Source organism: Halichondria panicea, chromosome 4, assembly GCF_963675165.1.
Source record: "Halichondria panicea chromosome 4, odHalPani1.1, whole genome shotgun sequence".
In the NCBI taxonomy this organism is placed as follows: Eukaryota; Metazoa; Porifera; class Demospongiae; order Suberitida; family Halichondriidae; genus Halichondria; species Halichondria panicea.
In genome coordinates this window covers 6,175,639-6,195,965 of record NC_087380.1, presented here as the reverse complement: position 1 = coordinate 6,195,965, position 20,327 = coordinate 6,175,639, and the positions used below count along the sequence as shown (strand labels likewise).

The window sequence follows — 20,327 nt, the reverse complement described above, 5'->3', positions numbered from 1 at the left end:
AATACTTTGATGTAGGCCTATAAACAATGTGTTAGTGATTTTCAGCAAAATTAATTGAATTATAGTTTGTAATGGTATACTGGTTAACATGGTTAACAAAAATGGTTAACAAAAATGAGAAATCATACTGTAGTATTTTGCTGATGGTCATCACTAAATAAAATTTCTACACATGCAGTCGGTGTCCAATAGGAGAGCCTCACATGTTCTGACCCTCATACAAGATAAGCAGCGAGCACTTAACGAAACTCCACAGTCCCTCAGACAAACAGCACAACAACTGAGGGAAAGTTCTGATGATCTTTTTCAGAAGGCAGAAGACATCGAAAAGCTCTCAGGCAAAGCTGAATATGTCGAGCGTTGGAGCGCTGACTCACTTCGAAACTTCAGAAAGAAACTGGAGTAGAAGCTACTTCAAATCAGAGCTTGAAACGTGCTGGTGAGCTGTTGATGTTCCGAGAAGACAGATCAGGCACATTGGATGCTCCAACAGCAAGCAATCAGGCATGTACATAAATTTGAGTGTATAATTATAGACAATGCTAGCTTAGGATCCTCATAGCATATCTGTCCTTAGAGTCTAATTTGTTTTACTTGTATCCCGTTTCAAATTATGTGTTGCTTGCTTAGCATAAAAAGTGCTCCATGTCATCAAAATTCATGTGTATACATACATGTACGCACTTTGAAAAATGTATCCCTCTTAGATACATTTTGAGACCACTGCTGAAATGGAGCTAACACTACCACGTTCAGTTAAAGAGGCCTCGAAGCAAGAAAAATGTCAACTTGTACTAGGGTCATCGGGAAAGCCTACCACTCTACTTAGTCGTGGTGCTTCTAATCCAATCACTCAAACCTCTCCTATCAATCTCCCTTCTCTACCTTCATCAGTAGTGGAGCAAGGATGTATCCACTCGGCTAAATCAAGCAATTGTACAAGCGATGGTGCCAGGACCTCAATTCAAGGAAAGAATCTTCGAGACTTCGACGCGGAAACGTACCTTGTGCTCTTCAACAGGTCAATCCCGAACAGGTTACTCTTCCAACTCTTTCACCACCACGATCACATCTACCTCCCATTCCGATGCCTAGCAGTCGTAATCAACCACTCTCCCCTAGGACTTATCTGCTACGCCCCCCATTTCCTGTCATACCACAACCTGAAATTCTAAGTGCGAAGAGAACACCGGTGCCAAAATTCTCGAATAAAAAGGCCAGCACTATGCCACAAGAGTCAAGTCAATGCCTCCATTGTAAAGAATACATGAATAAAATGAAGATTTTGACTGCTGCTGTGGAGCGATTTTATTAAAGAATGCCCTGCTCAATGTTGCAGCAAGAAAAGCGAAACGATTTACCGGAAGCGAATTATGTCATTTTAAAGATACTCTTATAAAAGTGTACGTACCCTTTATAATATTATAGTCTCACTCTTTATTATTGTTAAAAACCCATTATTTTGTCTCTGTTTACTCAAAAAAGACATTTTTGCCCACATTAATTTTTGCAGTAGTATACTCTTTTTGTGAATCCCTGTGTTCCATGAATGTGTTGTCATGGTTTTCATCAAGTGCAGTTGTGAGTATAATTACATAAAAAAATTGGATCGTGTTTGGTAAAGGGGGACAAGAAACTGGTGAAATATCAACACACTATCGAGCACATTTCAGGTCCAGTGTGAACTAAAAGGTTTGGTGTAGTGCCTCGGTACTTTGTAGAAATGATTCCTTTTGCATGCAGCATATCGGGAACGGCCATCTTTGTTTGCAGATAATATCGTACTTTCCATGGGGACAATTTAGGGCATTTCTCCAGAAGCAACGCAATAGCTCCAGTGACATGAGGTCCAGCAAAGGAAGATCCATGTAACTTCGATTCAGTGCAATTAATTGAGTTTAAACAAATGCTTGTAATGTCCTTACCAGGAGCGAGAATATCCACACATCTTCCTAGCAGTGTTCGATTGAATATTTCGTCTTCTCTTGTGGACCCTGCGACAGTAATGACACCGGGAATTGAACCTGGCATAGTCTTGCAAGAATTTCCAGAATTTTCAGTCCGGCTGTTTCCTGAGATTCCAACAATTGTTACTCCACTGTCGATTAATTTATCAATTGCTCTTTTTATTGCTCGATTTTTGCTAGCTCCAGTAACAGATAGGTTCACTACTGCTGATCGGCTTTTGTACTTGTTAACTCTGTTGATAATGCATTCTAATCCAAGCAAAATTGAGTTCCACGATCCAGTTCTGTCACAGCCAAGTACTCGAACAGACAAAAGATGAGCTCCAGGGGCTACCCCTGCAGTTGTACTTCCAATAACTCCCGCTACAATAGTTCCATGTCCATTGCAATCTCTACCCATAGCTGACTCAGAGGTATTGGTCATCACATCGATTGAATCACAACCTGAGAATACTGCTCTCCCTCCAAACTGAATGTGCTCATAATATAAACCAGTGTCAACCACATAAACGTCTACACCTCGTCCAGTCAGCCCACATGGCGGTGTGTAATGGCCGTCGTATTGGATAGTCTTTGTGTCCATTCTATCAATACCCCAGTTTCCAGTGACTCTTGTATTTGTTGAGTTAAACTCTCCCAACTGGGCCCCTCGAATGTAGCTGTCTTCTTCTACAAAGTTTACTTTGTCGTGATCCACAACCTGCAATGTGCATGCATGTATAGTGTACACAATAATTATTATAGCTTGCATTTAATCCCACAGCTCAAACATTAGCCTGTGTACCTGTGCGCACATTTCTGAATGTACAAGTAAATTGATACTTAGCTTGCATATACAGTGGAACCTCTGTTAACAACCACCTCCAATAAAGGCCAGTTACTATATAACAGCCAGGCACCCAGGTCCCAAATGAACTGTTTGTGTACAAACAACCTCTCAACAAAGGCCACCCTCTGCATGTATAAAGGCCCAAAACATTGTTCCCCATAGATGTCCGTTATAGAGGGGTTCCACTATACCTTAAGGTGACATATTTTCGCGTGTATTAATTTCTGCTATTTCTGCGAATGAGAGTAAAATCACAAAAATTAGTACTCGCAAATAATTGGCCGCCCTCTTGTTTAATGTATCCAGATCAACTTTTCGCAAAAAATTATACCAACAAAATGTACAAAACTGTAAAAACGCAAACAAATCTACCTGTGAAAATATGTCACCTTAAGGTATACTATAGATCTGTAGCTACACAAAATTAAATTCTCGCTTGTTGTGCCAATAGATGCTAGGAAATTTATGAGCCGTTGTCTTTGTCTAGACTATCGTTGTTAGTTTAGCCAGACTGCTGACAAACATTGTTGTCACTAGTACACGTTCATCCATTCCAGTTAAAGGATAGTCCATGGCTAGTTAACTTTTAAGAATCTCAAGTACACTGGTCTAGAAGGATAAGCTTGTTTAACCTTATTTCCGGACTCAACTTAATTAGGTTATCATCTATAAAGCTCACAATAATTATACAGTATGATAACACAGGTAAGCATTCCATCATACAACCGCCTAGAGTGCAATACCATACACTGGTCAAATTTCAAATACAAGTAGGCTGGAATGCTATGTTGGACCATAACTAATTTATACTGACACGCTTGAATGCATAATCTACGAACTCACAAATTTCAAAGCTTCATCAGACATATTAGCTGCAAATCCGTGACCAGTTTTTGTGAGAATTCCTTGTATCGTTGCACTGAACTTGGGCATTGAAGAATTCCGATTAAATCTCTTCAAGTCGTCAATCAGTTGCTCCCCCTCCGTGATAGCTGTGTCCCGCTTGAAATGAACAAAATAGCAGTTAGGTACTCTGTCTGCTTTAGCTCTGTGTAGTCTTTTGCGAGCAATGCCACTGTTACAGCTGTGAATAATAGCACAAAGCAGCAGGAAAATTGTCAGCAGGTGATATCTGCTGTTCGATGAGCTTGGAAAGTGGGCGAGCTTCTTCTTCATGGCTGCTGTAAATAAAAGGTATACAGATGAAGTTTTAACTATGATTCTCTGCATTCTCTACAATTCAGCATAAGAACTTACTGTTGATCTTTATCTAAACAGTTGCTTCTGGCATAGTAGTGTGATTTCCAGGTGTCTGTTAATAATACCATGATACTCAAGCTGCTTGCTTTTTAGTCACCAGTTTGCACATGCGCAATGCAGTTCATGCACAGGAAGACATGCAATTTGACGTCATGCAGAATACTGGATCCTCATCCTGGCCTCCCTGATCTGAGTGCATGATGAGAAGGTGGAGAAGCTATAGACACCGCTTTGTCCCATGGCTGGCTCTCAATTGGAAGACTAGGTAACACTGTAGTTCCACAGGCCTTTAGCAACCTTCATGCATACTATTATTTAGTTATAACTCAGTCTCAGTAGCACTTGACAAGAAGTTGTGTTCAGTCATAGAATTAGGTTCAGAATGTATTTGCCACACCCACCTACCTAAATTTTACTGTTATTATTTCATTAGTGTTATTTCATTTTACCACCACACTAAGTATCCTCTTATGTCACCTAACAAATTGCAACCCACCACCTTGGTGTCAAACAGAGGTTGTCCTCAGTTGAAAGTGGGAAACTGTGTCTGTTTATCCATAATTAATTTGTACTAGAGTGGGCACACAGTGTTAGTTAATGTTCATCCATTTAATTAGCGAGGCCTATTATTGTTATTATTTACCCCATGCAATTGCTACGATCTCCCTAGGGTCATACAAAAATTGTAATGTTAGTACAGCAGTCTTGGTGCTGAATATCTTCACTTTCATACTTCATACAATTGTGGATTTGCTGAAATTCTCTGTTGCACGTGTACACTACTGCATGCATCTACTGTAATTATTAATGTTGGTTTTGTAAGTTCTAGCTGTTACTATGCAATAATTCCCGATTGTGGGGGTATACTCATCGGAATTGAGGGAATTGGGAGTGTGCGTTTCTAGTGTATACAGACTCACGTACACGTTAGCTGCAGTCCATCGACAATACCCCTAGGCAATTAATAGTAACTATACCATAAATCAAGTCTAAACAACCCTAATTGGTCCGTTAGACTGTTGCTACTTTAACAGCTTTGGGCGTTAACCAGTGGGGACAGAAGTTGAGACTTGTAGGTCAACTTTCACATCCGTAGATAATACAATAGAGATACATCTACATTTCCATAATTGTGAAATTGACGCATTTTTGTCTGAGCTTAACTCGATTATGATGAACAGTTTAGACAATTGTTAATTCTCAGGCTAGTATTGTTTTCGTTGTCACCGTAAGTGTGTGTTATGTCTACTGTTCTAACACGAGTTGAGACTATGCACCTACGTATGTCACACTTCAGTCGTCCTGTTTTAAGGTCACAAGGTCACATATTGGCTGCCAAGTCGCTACATTACGGGGAATATATTGACTAGCTCATTTTACTTGTATAGTAGTGTGTGGGCTGTGCAATAATCCTGTCTCCTTAACTGATAATAACGTGTGTGTCTAATGGACATGCATTGTCAAATCAATCTGTCAAATAGTTGAAACCTGTCTATTGTGGTCACCTCTATGAACATGAGTCAAAAAATATGTGAAATATTGCTAAACACAGGCAAACCCACTGCCAATCCTATGTGTAACCTACTAATAAGTAGGTCACCCTCTATAGAATACAGCCAAATATAAGCTCCATATATAGTGTGTGTTTTAACTTAGCAGGCTATGCCACTGTTTGTCTGGCTAAAAGGTGATAACTACGGACAGAATTATTGCAATGACCTGTGCTTTAGCTATTAGCTGTACAAGATAATTAATCATCAACTTCTTTGGAGGATTTATTTTCCTCTAGAACATGTTGCATGTTGTAGCTCTTGCTGTCACAGTCCATTGATCGATACTTTAAAAGGGCTGTGTTAATGAGGATCTAGCTTCAAAGCTTCTCATAATTAGTGAACATCTTTATTGATTTGTTGAGCAAATACCCTTGAGTTCCTAAAGATCACTCTGTCATAGCCTTGCTGGTATCCCATGCAGCTCAAATACTTGACCTACGTAGTACACCCCTCCTAATTCAATTAATTGTCTAAACTTTGTGCGAGTCAAGAAGTGTTGTTTGTTTGGCTTGCCATCAAGTTGTGAGCCGTGTACATAATAATTAATGGCATTGCTATAGTTACAGCATGCAAGTCGTGGGAGTCCTCAATCAATAAGTGAATTTTGTCTAATTGCCTTCTTTTCTCTAGTAACAAAATTCTACTGCCAAAAAACGTTTTGTTGTTCCATTCAATAAATCCACGGGATAGAGAAATCATTGTGTTTTAAACTGTAGTGGTATAAAGATATAGGCTTTAGACTATAGTGTTCACACAGGATGACCGATTTGGCTCGAGTCATTAATCACGTCACTTTGATCAAATGTCTTACATGTACACACTTCACCTTTCTAGTCTATAATTATGGTGCTCCATGTATTGTATACCAAAGGGTGCGGTTGGTGTAGTACAAATATTGCAGTGGCAGCTTATTTTCAACAATGTTCTGTTTGCAAATAATTTATATTAGTCCAGTATTCGTGTGTACTTTTAATTATAGTACTTCTATAGAAAGTTACCAGCCTCTTATGCACTACAGTTACAAGCATTGTAACACTTGACACATTTATTTTACATGTACGACCCCACCTCCCACTACTGTACAGATCAGTCAAGCAGACAAACCGTCTCTCTGACCTGGTCAAGGAAGAAGCTGGTCTAGCACAGTTGAACACCCTCCTCTCCTCCCTCGCACACACCACACCTCCACTTCCTGTGAGGGACGTCCAATGGCTGCTCAAGTCACCCTCGACATTAATACCCCTGGCAGATAAGGCAGCAAAAGAGGTGATGTTGTATTCATACGTTTAGGGCCCAAAATTTGTTATGTTAGAATGGCCGTAACTTGAGTTTGGATAGTCCAATTTCAAATTTTCTGAACCGGTACACTCAGATATCAAAGATTACTACCGGGGGTCAGCCAGTTGTGCAAACTAGGGAAAAGTGCAAAATTTGATCCGATTATAATTTGTGAGTTATAAGCTTAGCATATTTATACCATCTGAATGAGCTGTTTTCGAATTAAAAGCATGGCCCTGTATTGTACTGATAGTTACATGCACACATATATAAAATTTATTATGCATGGCGTTGAATAGTTGGCTTTGTAATTCTCTCTGGCCGTATTCTTAGATGCTGAAAGTGTTTGGATTTCGACTGGAGCTGAGAGACAGTAACATCCCAGGGGGAGGGAGGGGCGTGTTCCTATCGGAGGACTCGTGTACGATACCCCCGGGAAAGCTTGTAGCTCTCTATCCTGGTGAGATTATAAGTATACTGCATGGGGTATATGTCACTGTATGGACCAACTCTGTGCTTAGAAAGTGTGGCATTATATTATTTGTATGTAGAAAAAATCCTTTTGGTTTGGTGCACGTGTGCTTGTGTGTGTTATTATGATTTACAATATGATGATCCTTACCAATGTGCTGCATTGCTCATTTCTCACATACAACTTTGATGATCTTTACCTAATCTCAGGCACTGTATATCTTCCCTCCGAGCCTGTTCTCCTGCAGTCGCTAGGCAACCCGTTCTTGTTCCGGTGTGCAGATGGCTGGATGATTGATGGCCATTCTCGTGGATTGTCCAACTGGATCTACAATTAAGTACCATCATTGTTTATTTGTATACTGTTTAAATCCAAAACTTTGTCGGGGCCATAATTTGTCATTTTTCGGGCTTGGACCCATAGGCTATTATAATCCATGGTATAAACTTTGATGATATACCATTTGAGAGGTCTCTTTCTGAACTTTCAGAAAATCAGAAAATCAGAGGAGTCCCCGAAGCATTGATTAAACAGGGGAGGTTGTAGTTGAACGTCTGTAACTTTAGTACCTTTGATCCAATCCAGGAAATTTCTAATAGTAAATTTTAGGAAGGGTGAGGACAAAGTTGACACCATGCATTTCCGAGGGGGGTAAAAGCCTCTCTAATTTCCCCTGAAATTAACCCTGATGAATGTATCTAGTGTGTTTAATTATAATTATAATTATATAGGCCTTTGATTGAACTATATACTTTCAAGTTGATTGTACAGTTGAGCATCCGAACACTTGGTGTCCCCACCTCATTCGGATGGCTGAAATATTTGGATCCCAGAATGACTCTGCATGCAAAATCAGCAAACAATGTCCAGAGCTAGCTGTTACAAATGTACTAGTCTTGGGACATAATGCATCAAGACCGAACAAAGTAGCAAGCTATACTGTTAGGCTACGCTGAAGCGTTTAGCTGCTTCTGTTAATCAGCAACACAATTTTAAACCACGTGGACACTTTGCGCATCCGAATACGAGTAGGTGTTTGCTATGAATATCATTAACTATGGCCGAATATTTTACCCGAATAATCGAGATTTAAGATGATTGGGGTTTGAATAATCGAGGCTCAACTGTATATTGCTCTGTTAGGCAAAATTCAAGACAAAACTGGATTATTAGCGCATGCGCTCATGCATGGGGTCAACAGCAGAGATATATTAGAGCGTGCACCTATAATGCAGTCATTTTCAAGCCCGACTCAGTAACCGGATGTCTCTGTGATGAGAGCTGACTCGTAAGCTAGCAAAAAGTGAGCAAGTAGCTGGATCTATATATCAGTTACGTTACAGTTCCAGTTCATTTCGCAGTTCTTAATTCATATTGAGGAATGAGAACAAAAGGGTCCAAGTCCACCTCATCATGTCCTCACATTTTTTCAGCGTGATCAGACAAGGTAACAGCATGCCCAGAGAGTCCTTCCAGATGGATATCACCAGCTATATGGCTAGTCTCATGAATCAGCCGCCCTTCTCTTGGGACCCAAAAGAAGGGCGGCTGCATGATTCATGAAACTACTATATATAGCTACCATGCACTGTACAATTTAGCTAACTCATATATAGATAAACGAAATTAGCTGAATCAATTACCTTCTCATAATTGGAAAAGCGCTTCAATTTAAGTACAAAAAACCTGCAGTTGAGCATGCGCTTAAAATAAAGATAATAATATAATCAAGTATTAAAGCGCTAATAATCCAGTTTCTATATATTCGGTATACTGTAGTTATAAAGGGTGACCATGCATAATAAGATTGTGAGTGCTTAAGACTACTTAATGGCTATGCATGCCAAGACATTAATTAGCCTCGGAAATTAGCACTGACAATGTAAACATGCGTGCTATGTATCTAGGCAACCGTACCGTACTGTTTATAGAGAAGAATGCATATACAGACCACGGGAATGGCTTCCTCATTTATTGTTTATACATGCAGGTCTTGCGCGTATCGTGATGTGATAGGTCCGCATATGTCATGTGACCTGACGTGGCTGCTGCACACTCCACTCAACCCTCTCTCCATTGGACAGATGGTGAACAACCATTCACCAAGTACGAATCACTTCACCTACTTTACATGCATGTATAATTATACTCTCAAATGTTGGGGGTCTATAGAACACGCCATTTCGTGTAAGGAAATGTTGCATTCAATAGCTCTTTGGGAGCTTGCATGTTTCTGAGAATCCTGCATGATTGAGAATCCTGCATGATGTTTAATTTGAGGGCCCATTTGATTTGTAACAGAGAATCACAATATAGTTGCTAATAGTGCATTCTGTAGGAAGTCTATAATTTGATATGCCTCTATAATTATACATGTATCATTAATCTTCGTATAAGGATACAGTAGTTCGTTGCACTGCAATAGTTGAGTTTTAAGAAGTCCCAATTCAAACACAAGCTTTCAGTGTCTATGTTTGTTTGCTCCGAATCACACCTGCTGCACACGTTTTCTCAGGTTTCCGTCAGAACGTGGAGTATGTGGAGGTAAGCTTGCCCCAGGGGTTTCCATTGCAGCTGAGACAGTTTCTGCCCAATGTCTTTTATAGCAGCTGGACTGCGGACGCTAGGTGAAAGCTTTGTATATGCGCACCCAGCATAAAATGCGGAGGCATCATGAAGTGTGTACTATTGTGGTCAAGGGTTATTACTCTTAATTAATAATTAATACAGTGGAACCTCCTTTTCAACCACCTCTGAAGCTAAAGAGGATCGTCATGGTCAAAAGGTCTTAATCATACAACTTCTTCCAGAGGACTTTAATTAAATTCCACTCAGCAATAGCTCCACATAAATTGTAGATACTAAAGGAAAAGTAGATGAGTGGAATTCAATCAAAGTCCTCCGGAAGCGGCTTTATGATTAATACCTTTTGACCCTGACGATCTTCCTCTGCCTCTGAAGAGCAACCACCAGCTATAAAGCAGTAACTCAGGTCCGGATTGAGACTTTAATGTAAAGCAACCTCTCAGAAACGGCCACCTCTGTACTCTGTACAATGAGCAGTTTTTTTATAGTCCCTGGATCAACTTTAGCAATTGAAGAGTACTAAAGTGCTAACCCTCGGCTGTTGACATGGATAAATTATCTACCTCGAATAAGTTAGTTTTTTCTTGCTTTTATATGACAACGGAGCTTTATCGAAATCTGCCATTGTTAAAACTAATAAATTATTGTGTGAAGGCTATCCATGCTGTAAACGCAGTGCTATGGCATCCAGGTAAGCAGGCTCAGAAATTACAACAAACAAACCAAACGACTACTATACCCGTGGCTGCCCACGCACACCTCGGGTAATAACCTCCCAGAACAAACATGCAGCCACACTCTGAATCAGCAGAAAATTATTACTGAGATATGAATTATTCTGCACAATTGTGGCATGAAACTTAGCTTGCCCCAAATTTAAGCCTTTAAATAGAGAAAAATGAGTTAGAGAAGCTGTTAGCAAAGCTCCAAGATTCACTTGAGCAGGAATTGACTCATGACCATACATGTGGGAGGCAATCGAAACGTCTCAACTCTTAAGACCCCCCCAGCTCTCGAAAGGCAGTTTCCTATAATGTGTCTGTTTTACGGAGGTTCCACCATAAATGCATGCATTATTGTCGTGGTAATTGATTCCCTTAATAATTGGTAATAGATATAACATGTGTCTCAGACCTCTCGGCCTTCTATGTGCTTTGTTTCTATTGTCTCCATAAAGAAATTAATCAGTCAAAAGCAGTGGGTAGTAATTAATGACATATTGCATCAACATCATTATACTGGGGAAAATGATTTCAGAGATAATGGCTTTGCAATGTGAAGTGTCAGGGTTAGCTTGTCTGAATTGAATTTTAGGCCGTATAAGACTCTATGAATCCTCGTGCATGTATATATACAATGAGCAATTGTTGTGGAAGTTGGAAACCCTATAATGTGTACATGCATGTGTGTTATGCCGGTGGTGTTGCCCTCTACAGGATGCCGCTGCGACTTGTGGCATTGATGTCAACAAAAACTATTGTACCTGCTCAAGAACTGTTCTCATCCTATCTGACTGTTGTAACTGATCAATAGATAGAGCATTTCTTTACAGTGTTAATATTTAGTATTGTGTGTTCTTCTGTTGTGTTTCTGCATTACATGCACATGCTTGTAATAGGGTCAGAGGTTAACTTCCTAGCTAGTAGGTTGCTACTGACCTTTGAACCCTCTTTGTTTATGGACCTTTTGTGTAGTGTCAGCTTAATTCTTTGATCTCCTTGGCCTCCGTGCCGCCTCAAGCTCTGCTGTGTGTTCCAAGTGCCAAACAATAAGGAGGACCATTAGTTAGGACAATGACATCCACACGTAAATCAAAGAAGGGTTTTAAGAAGCTGGAGAACCATGAACTTGCAGAGTTTACTTCTCTGGGAAATGGTACCCTTGGAGACAGTGGAAGTGAGACCGATCTATTGGACCTGACTGCAGTTGAGGAGGGGGAGTCTCGTGGCCGGTGGAACAGGTGAAACCATACCGTATTAGGGGTATCGTAAAGTGAACACACCTCCTACACATAGTAATACATTAGGCGTTACATTGTACAGTTGTTATGCTGGGATGGTGGTGGGGATTAGTGGAATAGGCGCACACGCATACACGAACACGAACACTATGTTAGACCGTCTACTGTGACCACATACTAGTGTGACCATCGTACAGCTACTGCAAAAGGCGTAATTATAGGTACATATATGGGATAGCAACCTAATTTCCTTCCAGGCATATCAGAGCCTACATGTCATAGTCACAATGGAATGTTCTAGGAGGAAGTCAGTGCATGTAACGACCTAGGTTTCAGTCTGGTGCACATGGAATTGATATGATTTCAGTGTATTGTATTTATTATGGCGACAGTTTGAAGCACATGAATATATTAATTCGTAAACAATGTATGATACAATTATGTGCATGCTCATTTCACAAGATATTCTTATACGGTTTTGTGATGAGTGAGAAGTGGAAGTTAAATCATTCATATTATCAGAAAACTCTCAGATTCGGAGAGGAAGTGTCAACAGTGACACGTGTGTCTGACTCTATTTGGCCATGCATAAATAAGGAAATCAAACAAATTAACATGTCTCATATTTTTTCCCTCGGGCCTATTGTTAGGAATAACGTCTATGAAGAAACATTGCCAAAGTATTGCAAAATGATGTAGTTGGGCCCTCCTCCTGTCTAACCGTCAGCTGTATTGTACACAATATACTACACACACAAGTCAAATTCCCAGAAGACGCGGCTAGAAGTCTATAGAAGCTTTTAGTTGTTCTCGTATTGCAATCGTTAAGCAGTTACATCTGAATACAATACACACACACACACACACACACACACACACACAGCTGTTACTGTAAAGGCGTAAACTGCGCAAATAAATATATACATTGCATATCGTTCTTACTCCACTCTATTCGTACTTATCGCCCACATCCCATTATTCATCGCCCCCCCCCCCCACACACACACACACACAGTTGCTGCTGCTGGTGTAGTGCTCTCTACTTTGGCTTCCTCACGTGTCTGCTTGTTCTCCTGGGTCTCTACTGCAGCTACTTGACCTTTAACCTCTGGCAGATGACGGACACAACCGCCAACACACATATTGATCTAAACTCGAGACTAGCCAACATAGAGGGAGGTCAGTACTCATTTATTTGTATGTTCGATTTTGTCTGCAGTTTGTAATGTAGTCAGTATGGGCTAAAATAAGTGGGTTTGCAAGAACGTATTGTATAAACAGAACTATTAAATTTGCGAGAACACGTGAGTGTTCAGTATAGCAATGGTAGTGCTGCTGCTCTTCATAAAATTATTTTGCAACAATTGAGAATTTTATTGTATATAAAATCATATGCACAGGAGCACATGAGGAGATGGAGCGTCTTACAACACATATTTAATATTGTCCTGCTATGTACAAACATTGTCTGTCAAACCGCTAAGTGCTGCTAACATTATTCTTTGTATTCACTGTCATTATCAAACGCGTTATCAGCCGCACATGTACAAGGAGCACTTAGCACATTGCAAATAAGGAAATGTGGCATAGACGATAGTGAGTCCGCAATACTAGTAAGACACTCCATCTCCTCGTGTGCTCCTGACATGCACAAAGCGATATTTTTTGCATAAATTGGTCCTCCTCCCCTTTAGACATGAACCGCTACAAGACTGAGATGAATAACAAATACTCTGCACTGCAACAGGAGCTGTGGTCACTGAGGAATACTCTCAATCAAACAAAGAACTCGCTACAGTCGGTGCATGGAAGCATGGGGAATTCCCTTAAAGACGCCAGGTCAGAGGTCAAAGTTTTGGACGAGAGGCTGAAGGTTTTGGAGAGCAAGCCACAAGAGATGCTCATCAAACAAGTGGATACCATCAATAAAGATGTGAGGATTGATTATTGCATTCCTATGTACAGTAACTGTTTACCTGTACGGAATGCAATTCAATTATCGGGAAATACTAATTGGAACTAATAAAAATTGTAATTCCAAGACGCCGGAAAAGACTTTAGGCCACTGCAACTTTGACTTTAGTTTCCCACCAGGAAATGCAAATTTTCTGAAATTTCACAAATAAACGTTTAATTTAAAATGTTCAGTCAGCATCAGCAAGAAGGCCCGTTTTGGCATTACATAATGCAACGTAATGCAATAAAGGAATAATAGACAAATCCATGAGGTGAGCTACTGAGCATGAGGGAGCTGGACGGGAAACTGAAGTCAAAGTTGCAGTGGCCTTACGTACATGTAGCAGTAAATCCTAGGAGTTTTTATTATTTTCTTGTCTCTGTCTCCCTCTCTCTCTCCCTCTCTCCCTCTCTCTCTCTCTCCCTCTCTCCCTCTCTCTCTCTCTCCCTCTTCCCTCCCCCCTCCCTCCCTCTCTCTCTCTCTTCCTCCCTCTCCCCCCCTCCCCCCCCCTCTCTCTCTCTAGATAGGTGTTATGAACGCCAGCATGCGACAGCTCAACAAGTCCCTGGCAGACATCAAAGCAGTCAAGACTCAGATGGCAGGCTTGGAATCCATCACTAATTCCTATGACGACCAGCTCCGAATAATTAAGGAGAGCATAGGGGGCGTTCGCCAGGAGAACAAGGAGATGAAAGACTCTGTGGACGCTGCAGTCAATACTGCTGCTGGGTTCAAGGTTCGTGGTATGATACGGCTACATGTACATGTGTTTTGGTGGTTGTTGTACTGGAATGCCTAGGGCATAAAAGCTGGCACAATTTTTATTAGCTAGAGAGAACGTTCTTGAAAGTGTACGTTTTGTAATGCGTTGAGACCACCACTATTATAATACATGTACTTGTTAGCTACTGTTGTGCATACATGTACGGTTCATTTGATCTCTGGTGATTGTTTCAGTGCACCCATGTTTATATACTATTTGGAATTTCCTGTTCTCATGCATCCTTCCCATTGCAGACCAGAATAGACTCTATTGACTCGGCCCACACCTCCTCCACCTCCCAGATGCAACAGACCACAGACCTACTTACAGCGGTGGGTGACACACACATTTAGCTTTGCACTTAAGTTGAAGTAGCTGCTGTCAGAGAGGAGTTGAGAGCAAATAGTAGTACACTGTATATACATGTATGTCTGGACTGCAAGTGTTTTGACCAAGTTGCAGCATGTATGTACTTGTAGCTATCGTAAGGCTTTACTCTCTTCTTCCCAAAAAACCGGTTTACTAACTACAGTATGACCATTAGTGTTTATTTTTGTTTCCCTTCCATTTTAAGACTATATTCAATTAATACGGCATTCTCTATCTAGCCGTGCTAACTGCTATGTCCATCATACATCCAGCCATATCTTGTGTCTTAATGGCTTCTGTCAGGCCTCATTATAATTGTGAAATACATGTAACGTTTGTAGCCATTTTAGCTGCCAAGAGTCATAATTATTTCCAAGTATTGTGTGCACCACAGTTTTATTGAGTATGGAGTTACCGTGTGTGTGTGTGTGTGTGTGTGTGTGTGTTGTGTGGCTGCAGCAAGTGACCAGTGTGAAGTCGAGTGTGACTGCTCTCAATGAGTCTCTAAGTCACGAAGTGGACAGCCTCTGGGCCAACGTTACCATGGTGAGTCAACTCGTTATATAGTGTAGTGACTGTGCATGTATATGAATTATCGACTGTTTTATGAGACCAGACCCTCATTAACAACTGCATGTTGTGTTGTATTGTGTTGCCCACAAAATGTAAATACAGTAGAACCTCGATTATCCGGACACCTTGGTTCCTGAAGCAGGCCGGATAAGTGAATATGCCGGATAATCGAATAGATAAACCACGCCTTGATCCACCCACTTTATTCATAAACAGTGCCACATGGTTGTCTGCGCATGCGCAGAAGATAAGCAGGCATGTCTCCATGGTAACAGCTGCAACGTGCATGCGCGTTTTAGGGACACGCCCATTTTCTGATCTGATAACAAGAAAACTGCCAAGCCGGATAATCGAGGGCCGGATAATCGAGGTTCTACTGTACAGGGTTTTGCAGAATCTTTGAAATTGAGGGTGTAGAGCGTTCCTTATATGGACATCTAATCTTTACACACTGTGGTCTCATAAACACATTGTGGTGAAATGCCAAGTCTGATTTAGGAAGCAAAATTCAAAAACAAAATGGCTTTTTCTTGTGAAAAAAGCTGACCAAGGCATTATTTGGGATATAAGATGGAGAATAGTGCATCAGACAGAGCTGCTTGGACTGTCTTATCAAAGTTTCGCTGAGAATCTTCAATCAACTGTTTGCAGAATAGTGCATTGTTGACATGCTGACTTATACAATGTATCTACAACTTTATGATTGACCACAGATAACCTTATAAGGAACGCTCAACACAAAACGCTTTTTTGTGTGCAAAGATTCTGCAAAACCCAATTATTTCACAACATTCACTGGTTGCCATGTAGTACGCCTTGCACTGTGAAGAGGTAATTTTGTCGTTAAAAGGCACTAAAAAATGCAATTCTAAGGAAACTCATTAATTTAAGTACATATGATCCTATTCTCAATCAGTCTCCATGATTCCAATTGCATAGCTGACCTACAGAGAGCCTACAGTTCAACTCTGGAATGTGCGGTTGCATTTCATAACATGTATCAGTTTTGATTAATTTTCTTGTGGTATTCCCCTCGAACAATGTACAGTGCAGTGTGATATTATGGAGGGTTGTTGGATCTCTTTTCACCCTTTACACTTTAAAGGAAGCCACAGCTGAATAGCTTAGGTCTGTAATTAATACCAGGCATGCTGCTTGTTACATGAATGTTGCAAGCTGCGCTGTGCTAATGCCTCTCGCCACGTTTTACTGGCTGAAAAATATCAGAGTGTTATAGAAGAGGTACATGTATTAATAATGTTTGCAAATTTGTAATTGGTGGCAATGAACGAATTGAATTACATACATTAATCAAGGGTATGTTGTCCCACTAAAAACGAAAACGGTAGTGGGTATTAAGCAAGGAATTTTGAGTCAGTATTCACTGCTCCTCACACAGAGGCGTTAATAATTTATTTTGCTGAGGGGTCAAGTGCTGGCGCTAAGAAAATATCTTCATTGAAGAATAAAAACTATTCTTGTTAGAATTGGTTATTGTGCTGAAGCACTTACATCATGCCACGAAAGCCAGCCACGTGTTAAACTGTATAGCACGAGGCTCACTTCGTGAATATTAACTACATGTATAGTGCTCATTGACAACAGAAGCCCCTCCAGACTAAGAATCCGTACCTTAGGCTTACTACCGTAATTCATGACCAGAACTAAGTTTCAGCTTTCCTGCTCTCTTAAGAGTGCGTTTATTTGCCAGCCTTTCTGTTTTGTATGTACATGTATGAGCGTGTGGCGAAGCAATGTATTTTTCAATAATTATGTTAGTTTTTGTTAATTTAGTATCGTTCGAATCCATATAATATCGTCTGAGGTTAATTTTCCACTTTAATTTTTCCTAGATGAACACTTCATTGGAAAGATTTGCCCACGGTCTCTCTGGCCTGCAGGAAAAACTTGTGCTGCTTCAAAACCAAACTCCTGGTAAGTTGCACTCGGAAATAGCTAATATGAAGACTTTTCCTTAAAATGTGTGGGTTGATGATGTATATGTTTTGTCTGGTTGAGAACTAGCACAGTCATTGTAAGTCCCTAGCATTCCTCGTGGCCATACTTTTCCGACAGTATGTCTTAATCCCTGGTTCCAGTAAACATCAAATTAACTCCGGATGTCATTGGGAGTGCGCGTTTTCTGATAATTTTCTGTGCCCCCTAGCAACAGAGTAGGAAACTGCTCTATAGGACCTCATTATACATTCTATAGTTTAACTGTGTAAGGTACAGGTACATGTAGGGTTGGACTAACACCAGACAAGTTGTACAGTGTATGTGCTTAGAGAGTTGCTTTTTGAAGACCAGTTGTTGGCAGAGAACTGTGCAGAAAACCATGCGCCTTCTATCCAGGCTTGCTAACCAGTATGCGCCTATTAGTTGATGTGCGCTTATTAACCAAAAGTTCCTATTTGGCGAAGTTATCTTTGAACTTCCTCACCTTTAGAGTCATTTCTAGCACTATAGATCGATTATAATTTGATGGCAGTTGCAGTTATCTAATTCATGTTTACATTCTTTTTCCTTTAATGTCCTATAGCCGTGCGTAGCTTTGCCATCGTGACTACATGTGTACGTTAGTGTTTGTGTATGTAATTTAACCTGCTGCTTAACATACATAGAATGGCTTCTGTTAAACATTGGCCATGCATGCACCTCCAGTTTCTTCCACTGTAGTATCTTGACTCTTCCCAAGTTAGTCCCATGCAGTTACTCAGTCACAAGACATTGTTTCTACTTCAAAGAATAGATACATGCATGTACATGTACGAAGTATGTACAAATAACTTTTGAATCAGACAATTCTCTAACTTTCCCTAGAGGGTTTTTAAGCTACCGTATAGCGGGAAATTTTCGTGGGGTGCAAAATTTCGCGTTCTTCGAGGTTAACGCGAGAGAAACTCCCGTGTATCTGTATTTCACAATGGTTTTCAGGTATTGAAACGCAAATATTACAACTGCGAACAATTTCTTCTGAGGGCTCTCGAGCCAAATAGTGAAATTTGTACAAACGAAAATTTCCGGCTAATACGGCATTTGCTTGACTGTGTATATGTTACAATGTACCTGCATTTTATGCGTATATATGCCCATTCATTTTGTTTGTCTTCACTCCACAGACTCTTCTTCTGCTGAAACGATGGACCACACTCCTACTGCTCCTCCACCCACCCTAACACCCTCCAGTGAGAGTGAACTGCCAGGTGAGCTTATCTGTATCTTACATGTAACACATGTACATTGTATATGCTCACATGTAACCTAACACATGTACATTGTATATGCTCACATGTATGTAACACATGTACATTGTACATGCTCACACGTAACATAACACATGTACATTGTATATGCTCACATGTAACACATGTACATTGTACATGCTTGTATATACATGCATGTGCAAAGAATCAGTTATGCTGCATGGTCAGACAACACAAATGTAGATTGTGTTTTCACTCCCTACAGTTTCTGTAAAGGAGGAAACAGAGCCGAGTAGCAAGCCTACTACCCCACCCCTTACTACCGCACCCCTTACTACCCCACCCCCTACTACCCCACCTCCTACTACCACACCCCCTGATTCCACTGAGTCCACGGGGGCGACAGAGGACAGTGTTCCTATTGATAGCGAAGTAGAGGACGAAGGGACCCCGTCATCATTGATAGATAAGGAGGTTAAACTGATAGAGAAAGAGGTAGAGATTGAGAGGAACATTAATATTGTGGGAGTGGAGATAAATAAAACAAGAAATGCAATCGAGTTGCTTCAATGTGAGTACATTTTACGTGACCATATAGATTATTATTATAATTATGCTGTACATGTATGTGTATGTGTATGTACAGTTTGGTGCAGTCAAGAACGCTTTTTCTTTCTATCACAGCTTTTTCTTTCAAATTCAATTCCCTGGACCTGGACGATACCAAAAGTATCGATGCTGACGAGTTCTACAAAGAAATACCGACTCGGCGCATCTTCAATATGTTGGATTCCAATAAAGATGACCAGCTCACCCACAATGAGCTTCTTAGGAGCATTGACGGGCTCCGTTTGAAGTTAAACGAACTGAAGAAGGAACTAAAGACCTTGCAAGGGCTAGAGGAGATAGTGGAAGAATCAGAAGAAGATGTGGCCGAGAGTACCGACACATCAGATCCCGTCCTACAGAAAAAGTTAATGGAACTGTACAAGTACATAATGACAAATCCACAGACTGAGTGAACACAAACTGTGCCATGAATCATGAAATGTTTCCTTCTTCATAGTAGAGCGTAATTATACTGAATTTATTAACCAAAGATTTGTGTGAGCATAATTATGTTGTACTATTGTCTACAATTATTAATTTGTATACAATGTCATGTTGCAAGGATCCTGTGTGTATGTGCATGTACACATTTCACATTACATTGGTATGCAGCCAATAATTTTCTGCCTTTTTAATATCCAATTCCCAAATGAAGATCTTACGAAATGTTCAGATAATTATGGCCTCTGCTTGTACATTGACATCTCTTATAGTGAACAATTGGTTACTCCTGCATGTGGTGGGTGCATGGTGTGAGTGACTAAGAGTATGTGGGCGTTATAGTCATGTACACATTATTGCATGGAACATTACAGCAAGTACAGCTGACTTGATTACTATCTATCAACTGCATGTATACATAATTATAGCTTAATGGCTCATATTAATTAATCTTTGGTGTCACCGGTTAATTGGTTCGCTACCATACATTACTATAATTTATTA

General features: G+C 40.4%; 3 protein-coding genes across 4 annotated transcripts; 2 read left to right on the top strand and 1 right to left on the bottom strand.

Moving 5' to 3' along the window:
• Positions 1 to 1,550: 1,550 nt before the first annotated feature.
• LOC135334657 (extracellular serine proteinase-like) lies at positions 1,551 to 4,201 on the bottom strand. 2 transcript variants are annotated; one of them, XM_064529930.1, is made up of 3 exons: positions 4,054 to 4,201; positions 3,640 to 3,977; positions 1,551 to 2,667 (listed from the first exon to the last, which is right to left on the bottom strand). In XM_064529930.1, the coding sequence occupies exons 2-3, from the start codon at positions 3,970 to 3,972 to the stop codon at positions 1,648 to 1,650; spliced, it is 1,353 nt and encodes a 450-aa protein (XP_064386000.1). In that variant the 5' UTR covers positions 3,973 to 3,977; positions 4,054 to 4,201; the 3' UTR covers positions 1,551 to 1,647. The 2 variants fall into 2 exon arrangements, with proteins under 2 accessions (XP_064386000.1, XP_064386001.1); XM_064529931.1 differs by having other exon boundaries at positions 3,640 to 3,974; positions 4,054 to 4,174.
• On the top strand, positions 4,190 to 11,641 carry LOC135334666 (SET domain-containing protein 9-like). The gene is made up of 7 exons (XM_064529946.1): positions 4,190 to 4,321; positions 6,695 to 6,875; positions 7,221 to 7,347; positions 7,569 to 7,692; positions 9,350 to 9,465; positions 9,875 to 9,986; positions 11,382 to 11,641. The coding sequence occupies exons 1-7, from the start codon at positions 4,254 to 4,256 to the stop codon at positions 11,476 to 11,478; spliced, it is 825 nt and encodes a 274-aa protein (XP_064386016.1). The 5' UTR covers positions 4,190 to 4,253; the 3' UTR covers positions 11,479 to 11,641.
• Positions 11,642 to 11,737: 96 nt separating this feature from the next.
• LOC135334651 (arp2/3 complex-activating protein rickA-like) lies at positions 11,738 to 20,069 on the top strand. The gene is made up of 10 exons (XM_064529922.1): positions 11,738 to 11,905; positions 12,921 to 13,084; positions 13,600 to 13,838; positions 14,386 to 14,598; positions 14,880 to 14,957; positions 15,454 to 15,540; positions 17,421 to 17,502; positions 18,690 to 18,773; positions 19,039 to 19,344; positions 19,458 to 20,069. The coding sequence occupies exons 1-10, from the start codon at positions 11,739 to 11,741 to the stop codon at positions 19,793 to 19,795; spliced, it is 1,758 nt and encodes a 585-aa protein (XP_064385992.1). The 5' UTR covers position 11,738; the 3' UTR covers positions 19,796 to 20,069.
• The last annotated feature ends 258 nt before the right edge of the window (positions 20,070 to 20,327 follow it).